The sequence below is a fragment of the Galeopterus variegatus genome, unplaced genomic scaffold, assembly GCF_000696425.1.
Source record: "Galeopterus variegatus unplaced genomic scaffold, G_variegatus-3.0.2 Scaffold1913, whole genome shotgun sequence".
NCBI lineage: Eukaryota > Metazoa > Chordata > Mammalia > Dermoptera > Cynocephalidae > Galeopterus > Galeopterus variegatus.
This window is the reverse complement of record NW_007728024.1, coordinates 50,688-59,397: the sequence shown is the minus strand read 5'-3', so window position 1 is coordinate 59,397 and position 8,710 is coordinate 50,688. Positions and strand designations below refer to the sequence as shown.

At 41.6% G+C, this 8,710-nt stretch overlaps 1 protein-coding gene across 1 annotated transcript in view; it reads right to left on the bottom strand.

Annotated features, from left to right (window-relative positions):
- The window catches only part of DBT (dihydrolipoamide branched chain transacylase E2), a 55,022-nt gene that overhangs the window by 29,921 nt on the left and 16,391 nt on the right, over window positions 1-8,710 (bottom strand). Inside the window, exons 2-3 of the mRNA XM_008579575.1 lie at window positions 8,517-8,579; window positions 1,038-1,161 (exon numbers count right to left, since the gene is read on the bottom strand). Of these exons, the coding sequence (XP_008577797.1) occupies window positions 1,038-1,161; window positions 8,517-8,579 (187 nt within the window). The remainder of the gene's footprint in view (window positions 1-1,037; window positions 1,162-8,516; window positions 8,580-8,710) is intronic.

The window sequence follows — 8,710 nt, the reverse complement described above, 5'->3', positions numbered from 1 at the left end:
AAAAAAAAAAAAAAAAAAAAAAAAAAAATCAACTTTTTTTTTTTTTTTTTTTTAAAAGATGACCGGTAAGGGGATCTTAACCCTTGACTTGGTGTTGTCAGCACCACGCTTACCGAGTGAGCTAACCGGCCATCCCTATATGGGATCCGAACCTGTGGCCTTGGTGTTATCAGCACCACACTCTCCCGAGTGAGCCACGGGCCGGCCCCCAAAAAGATCAACTTTTAATAATAGAAATCTCATTTAAAAAGTAGTGAAGGTAAGGTTTACATATCTTAGGCTGACATATAAAAAGAATGGAAGGACTGACTGAACTCAAGGGTGGGGTCTGCCTGGAATTCCCCTATTTTTCATTGCTAGCCCAGACTGAGGCCCCACAGATCTGTCAAAAGTTTAAATGATATAACAAAATCTAGGATTCTTTATGAAGGTTCTGAATAGAATGTCAGGGGAAAAAGTCCTTGTGCCCCTGCCAAATCTAATACTTAAGTCCTCAAGTTTTTTACAGAGCTTTAAAAATGATGGGGGACAGGTAAGAAAATGGTAAAAGCCAGGGAACTTTCTATTTAGGAGCACGTGATGCTGGTTTCATTACACCATCTTAACATGACAGATTAAGTGCTTCACCCAACAAACAATAGTATAGTGTACAAGGACACAAAGATACTCCTACTAAGCCAACAATTTACTTTAACTGAGAAGGCTAACTATTGTACTTAGATGAGTCCGATGGTTAGAGCATGGTGCTGATAACACCAAAGTCAGGGGGGTTGATTCCTATACCAGCCAGCAATAAAAATAAAAGGTAAATGGCCCAACACAACCCAATCCCAACATTATGAAGACACAGTTTTAAGGGAAGTATGTGAAGTAGAGAGTGAGAAAAAAGAAAACGGGAAATAGATGCAGGGAGAGCCAGGATAGAAATATAGGGTCAATCTTTTTTACTTTGATAAGTCTTCAATTACTAAAAAAAAAAAGTATTGATTAAGGTACAAAATATGATTTTATATATGCTGGCTTAAGATCATACTTACCAGCAGTTGTTTTGAGCAAGGAATGTGGATGACTATACTTGAGTGAAGGATAGCCGAAGACACACACACATTTTGGCTTCAAAACATAAACATTTGTGCATGTTTGAAAATAGCGAACACAAATCTACAGATGAGAAAATAAAACGTAAAAGCATTTATAAATGATCTTAATGCCTTGTCTCTTTAATCATGTATTGAATTTCAATTCTATTTAAGAAGTAGAACAATCATTATCACAATATAAACATGAAATTATCGAGGCAGAAACCAGAATACTTGGCAGCAGTGACAATCAAGTTTATGAAGATGGTTATTTTCTTAAATATTTGTTTAAGAAATCACAGGAACTCAAATCCTAGCACACAGAGAACATTTTGTTCTTTTGTTTAGTAATATTATATCCTATAGTTCAGATTTGTGCATATGTTTATGGTCCTTGCCCAAGATTCCTTATAAAAGTTAAAAAAAAATTTAACAGTGAATTCTGTATAAACACATCAGCTTCTAAGTATGCTTAAGTCATATGACTTCCTGAGATAAGACTACTAAAGAATTCTAAAGTTATTGTTAGTATCTAAAGACGCCTAGGACTGGCTGGTTAACTCAATTGGTTACAGCATTGTTTAGAACAGTGGTGCTAATACCACCAAGGTCCATGGTTTGATCTCTGTTACCGGCCAGCCACCAATAAAAAAAAAAAAGCATCATATAAAAAAGTTAAATCTCAGTATAACACAAGATAACATGTTAAAGAAATTATTCAACTGGCTACATAAAAACCTAAGTGTCTGAAAGGCAAAATGTTTTACTTTGTTTTTTGTTTTTAAAAAAAGATGACCAGTGAGGGGATCTTAACCCTTGGTGTTGTCAGCACCACACTCTCCCACATGAGCTACCCGGCCATCTCCATATTGGGATCTGAACCTGTGGCCTTGGTATTATCAGCACCACACTCTCCCAAGTGAGCCACGGGCTGGCCCAAAATGTTTTATTTTGAAAGTTAGTATTTCAGTGTTATTAGGGAGCTGGCCAGTTAGCTCAGTTGGTTAGAACCTGGTGTTGTAACACCAAAGTCAAAGGTTTGGATCCCTCTACAGGCTAGCTGCCAAAAAAAAAGAAAAAAAAATTTTTTTTCAATGTTATTAACACCTGATTAACTACTTCACACTTTAAACATAAACTACAGAAATTTCTAACCTTCTTAGAATGTCTGAGAATACTGATATATATTTGAAATTTTTTCATTTATGTAGTAGAGAGTCACTTTTTTAAAAAAAAGTTACATCTTATTGGTTAATGGCACTTAGCCCTTAAAATGTATTTTTTTAGGGCCGGCCTGTGGCTCACTCGGGAGAGTGCAGCGCTGATAACACCAAGGCCCCGGGTTCGGATCCTATATAGGGATGGCCAGTTTGCTCACCGGCTGAGCGTGGTGTTGACAACACCATGTCAAGAGTTAAGATCCCCTTAACTGGTCATCTTTAAAAAAAAAAAAACTTACTTTTTTTTTAGCCCTTAAAATTTTAAAGTTATGTTCTAGCACACATTATTCTATGTATTACAGTCATGTTTTAATATTTATAAACAAGAATTTTGTTCTTTTTTCTGATAGCAAATAATATAAAACCAAAAGTTTGGTTTACTGATAGGAACAATACATTTAAATTCTTAAGTGATTTTTCACTTTAATTTCCAAGCTGTTACTGATTTCTGAACATGAAGAAAAACTGAAGATCCCTTTCCTAAAATATGAATAATCTTAAATCATGAATGTTAGTTTTACTTTAAAGAGATCATCCTAAATCAACTAATCTTTACGATATCTATATTTTATTCTTATCAACATTAAAACCGAAGAAACATAAACTCTAACTAAAATGATTAAAATTGGGCCGGCCCGTGGCTCACTCGGTAGAGTGCAGTGCTAATAACACCAAGGCCACGGGTTCGGATCCCACATAGGGATGGCCGGTTAGCTCACTGGGTGAGCGTGGTGCTGACAACACCAAGTCAAGGGTTAAGATCCCCTTACCGGTCATCTTTTAAAAAATAAATAAATAAATAAAAAATAAAATGATTAAAATTGGGCCGGCCTGGGGCTCACTCGGTAGAGTGCAGTGCTAATAACACCAAGGCCACGGGTTCGGATCCCACATAGGGATGGCCGGTTAGCTCACTGGGTGAGCGTGGTGCTGACAACACCAAGTCAAGGGTTAAGATCCCCTTACCGGTCATCTTTTAAAAAATAAATAAATAAATAAAAAATAAAATGATTAAAATTGATAACTTAAAACTTAGCAGGGGCTGTCCAGTTAGCTCAGTTGGCCCGAGTGTGACTTTTAACACTGAAGTCAGGGGTTTGGATCCCCCTACCTGCCAGCTGCCAAAAAAAAAAAAAAAGGAACAAATAAAACAGCAGGTAGTGAAAAATTCTCTTTCCCAAAAACCCCCATTTTATTGGTTCTTCTCTTTCTCCAACTCCCATAACCCTGGCTCTCAAAGGAGTAAATAACGCTTCATCAGACATAAAATTTAGAGACAGTAAATGAAAGTTTTGAAGTACAGTGTCACTAAACAGGGATGTGTTCAGAGAAATAAGTTCTTATGCGATTTTGTCATGCAAACATCACAGAGTGTACTTACACAAACCAAGATGATATAGCTTACCACACCTAGGCTACAAACCTGAATAGCATGTTACTGTACTGAATACTACAGGCAATTGTAACACAATGGTAAGCATGTGTGTAACTAAACATATCTAAACATTATGGAGTATACTATAAAGCAAATATATTTCACAGGGCCTAGTTTCTTGTACTTTCAGGTTTAGTCTAACTTCTTAAAAGTACATATAAAATGTTGACCTTGCAAAAAACAGAAAAATTTCCCCAGGCTATATAGTCTCTGTTGTAAGATAAAGAATTGTAACAAAGCAAGGCTGCTGGTTCAGACACACAAGTTACTGATTGATATGTAAAGATACTGGGAAGCTGCTGTCAGGAGAAAGAATGTTTGCTAAGATCAAGCTTTTGTTGGTGGATCACTTAAATTGCCTTATGGAATGTCATCTGGCTTGTTTTACTTAATGTTATCAGCCTATACTGTTAAACTATAACCCCACCTATGTTCTCTTCCTGTAACTTCCTGGTCTGGAGAATAAATGCCAGAATAACCCCAATTCATGGTTAATTTCCCAAATGAAAGGAATGCCTCTCTCTTGATGGTTCTGGGAGATTAACCACTTCGGGGCTTCTCACTGCTCAGAAGAGATGGGCTTTGAGTAATCCTTTGTGGCTCCGTCACCCAGGGGAAACGGGGTGACAAATCCGTGGGAGGCAAAGCAACAAACATAGAAAAGGTACAGTAAAAATACAGTATAAAAGATAAAAAATGGTACACCTGTATAAGGCACTTAACCATGAATGGAGCTTACAGGACTGGAAGTTGCTCTGGGTGAGTCAGTGGGTGAGTGGTGGGTGAATGTGAAGGCTTAGGACATTACTGTACACAACTGTAGACTTTATAAACGCTGTACTTAGGATATGCTAAATTTATATTGTAAAAAAAGTAATTGTGCTACAATGTTACAGCAGCTATGACTTACTAGGTGATAGGAATTTTTCAGCTTCATAATAATCTTATGGGACAAAACACCATTACGCGGCACACCACTGTATTTTATAATTGAGGCAACTCTGAATTCACCCATGAACAATACTTAAAGACACTTAAAGTATCATAGGAACAGTCAGTCCTAATTCGCCTAAGGTAATCCCAGTTTTCCCCTAGTGACTCAAGGTTATTATTAACGCCACTTTTGCATTCAAAAATATCCAGGTTTACAGGAGGTGGTGATAACACCAAGGTCAAGGGTTCGAACCCCAGTACTGGCCAGCCATCAAAACAGAAGCAAAAGCATGATGTCCCAGGGAAGTGTAAAATCAACATAATAAGGCCATCTTAATTTACTATAGATGTGGCAAGAGCTCTTGTTACTTATAACTTTTTATAAAAGATGAAAAAACAGACTTTTTACTGAGTCATTCAACAAATATTTATGAGTGCCTACACTGTGCCAGGCACTTGGGATTATGTAGAGAACAAAATAGACACAAAAACTTCTGTTATGGAATGTACAACTCAGTGAGAGATAGAAGTCATTATAACACAGTGCTACAGCAGAGAAAATAGTGTGTTAAGGGAACCGAAAGGGAACCTAGCTGGAGAAAGTTATGTTGAGGTATGACTGTAGGTATGAGTAGGAGTAACCCAAGGGATGAGATATATTGCAGATAAGGCCATAGGGGAGTAAGGCAAGAGTCTTTTTTTTTTTTAAAGATGACCAGTAAGGGGATCTTAACCCTTGACTTGGTGTTGTCAGCACCACGCTCAGCCAGTGAGCAAACTGGCCATCCCTATATGGGATCCGAACCCATGGCCTTGGTGTTATCAGCACCACATTCTACCGAGTGAGCCACAGGCCGGCCCTGGCAAGAGTCTTTAAAGCAGAGGAAATACATGTGCAAAGGTCCGGAGTCAAGAGAAAGTGTTTGCTCAATTAACTCAAGTTGTTCAACAGAGTTCTAGTGTAGTTTAGTGTGGAGTAAGTATGGAGAATGTCAGAGTCAGGGTTGAGGTGGGGAAGTTTCAGTAAAGAATGAAGCCTGAGAGATTGAAAGGTCCAGATCATAAATTGCCTCATAGTGATTTGAACTTTCAGGCATTTTGCTGAGCGCAGCTTTTTTTTTTTTTCCTTTTTGTCTTTTTTACTGACTGGTAACGGGATCGCAACCCTCGGTGTCGCGCCCCTACTGGGGACCGGCAACGGGATTGCAACCCTCGGTGTTGCGCCCGCACCGCGCTCAGCCAGTGAGCGGGAACCGGTCTCCACATGGGATCCGAACCCTCGGCGGGAGCGCCGCTGCACTCCCAAGCGGCGCACTCTCCAGTGTGCCACCGGGCCGGCCCTGAGCGCAGCTTTAAGCAAGAAGATCACATTATCAAATGAGTGTCTTACTATGTAAGATCACACTGGCTACACTACAAAGAATGGGTTGGAGGCTGGCTGGTTAACTCAGTTGGTTAGAGCATGGTGCTGGTAATACCAAAATCCAGTGTTTGATCCCTGTACTGGCCAGCCACAAAAAAACAAAGCATAACAAACAAACAAAAAACAAAAACAAAAAAAACACCAAAAAAGGATTGGCTGGGAAGGTGCAAGATTGGAGATAGAAAATACAATTAGGAAGTATTTGGATGCCTGCAGTTGAGGGTGGGATAGAGAATAGTGACTGGATTTTTTTCAGAGAGTATTACAGGCTAAATCAAGAGACACAGGTTTGAGGGTTTGGTTCTTAAGTCCAGAGAGTCTGATGTGCTTTGAGACATTATGGCAGACACTGTGAGATAAAGTTTGGCTTTTTCAAGCTTCCTTTTGCTAGCTGTAGCTATGTCACACAGTTCAAGCCAGTGAGTCTGCCTGGTACACCCTTTCCTCCTCCTTGTCTTGAATATGGAGTAAGTTGTAGCAGCCTTCTTGTGATTACGAGGGAAAGGCCAGATTAACTGCTTAAATGACAACCCTGATAACAATGAGACACTTGATCAATGACAGCTGCCATCTAATATTGGGATGCTCTGTATACATGGATACTTAATTTCCTATTTAGTGGTTGGGTTTTTATTACTAGCAGCTGAAAAACACCACATGTAAATGAAATTGGAGATTTCCAGGATAGTAGGATATATGGGTCTGGAGTAGACCTGGTTGGAAAACTGGGGAACTTTAGAAAATCATCAGCATAGATGGTAACTACATGCAAAGAAGTGGGTGAGATAACCCAAGAAACAGGAAAAGTGCAGAGGGCCAAAGTCAAGGCCCTTACAAACACCAATATTTAGAAGTTTGGTAGGGGTCTGAATGATTAGCTCACTTGATTAGAGTACGGTGTTAAAAAAGCGAGGTCAAGGGCCGGCCCGTGGCTCACTCGGTAGAGTGCGGTGCTGATAACACCAAGGCCACGGGTTCGGATCCTATATAGGGATGGCCGGTTCGCTCACTGGCTGAGCGTGGTGCTGACAACACCAAGCCAAGCGTTGAGATCCCCTTACCGGTCATCTTTTAAAAAAAAAAAAAAAAAAAAAGCGAGGTCAAGAAGAGTTTGAGTTCAGATCCCCATAATGGACAGCCACCAAAAGAAAATAAAAGTTGAGTAGGGAAAGAGGACATTGGGACAAAGTGGTCAAAGATGTAGAAAGAATATTGGGAAGCGGTGTCACAGAAGCCAAGAATGAAGAGTTCTCAGAAAGGAGGCCAATGCTTAGTAAGGGGCTGCTGAGAAGAGCCCTCTTCTTCTGGTTACCCCCTACTTATCCTTCACAAACTCAAGTTATACAGTATCCTCTGAGAACTCCTCTCTGACTCCCATGACCACCCCGGATGTCCACACCTATATGTTCCTGTAGCTCTATGCACTTGTCCCATCCTAGCACTTTTTTTTTTTAAAGATGACCGGTAAGGGGATCTTAACCCTTGACTTGGTGTTGTCAGCACCACGCTCACCCAGTGAGCTAACCGGCCATCCCTATATGGGATCCGAACCCGTGGCCTTGGTGTTATCAGCACCGCACTCTCCCGAGTGAGCCACAGGCCGGCCCCCCATCCTAGCACTTCTCATTGCAGGGTTGTAATTCTACCTTTCTCTCCCCTGTCGTCCTCCACAATGTTGCAGTCTCTGGGAGGGAAGGGATGGTATCTGTCTGTCTTACATTTGCATCCCCAGTGCCTAGCACAGTACCTGGTACACAGGAGACTCTTGGAAGTTTTGTAAGCTCAGGGGTCGAACGTCGCAGGAACATCGAGGGAAAGGGGAGCATGGTGGTCCATGAAGAAAAACACGCAAACAGGGTGAAACGGTATCATTACTGACATGTGTCAGCGCTTGGTGATAAAAGACTATGTGAAAGAGGGGTCATTGCAGGAGAAATGGTGGTGGGTTGTAGCCTGGGTGATGTTGGAATAAGTGGTGCGAACACGGGAGAGAAGTACAGGATAAAGAGTGAGAGTCAAGCCCCTCAGTCCCTCGGAGGCAATGACCCGTGGTGCTATTCTTTGCTTGACCGGTCTCTTTCTCTGGACTGTCGTATAACCAGTGTCTGGCACACCGTGGGTGCTCAATAAATGCTGAATGAATATAGCTCTGTATCCCCAGCGCCTATAAAAATGCCAAGGAGGAGAAAAGCTCGTCGTGCCTCGAGGTGTAGAGAGGGCAGAAGCGCGCCCAGGGAAGGGCAGGGAGTGGGTCTCCCGACGGGTGGGCTCGCCACCTGCCCTGCTCGTTCTGCGTGCATTCCTCCGCCTCTCCGTTACGCGTGCCCTAGACGCGCGGCACTCGGGGGAGAAAGTAACACACCACTGCTGGACGACCCTGCACCGACCACTCCGTCCCGGCCTCAGAGCTACTCAAACCTGCTTACCAGCCGCCCCGCATCGCGGCCCCAGGTCCTCCGCACAAGTTGCCGTGCTTCCCAAGCAGCGCACTAGCGCAGTGCGCCACCGGGCCGGCCCAAGGATACATACCTAAAAATGGAATTGTTGTGACAGGGGTTTTGCTTATCTTCAACTTTACCCTAGATAATGCTAGATTGTTTTCCAACATGATTGCACAATA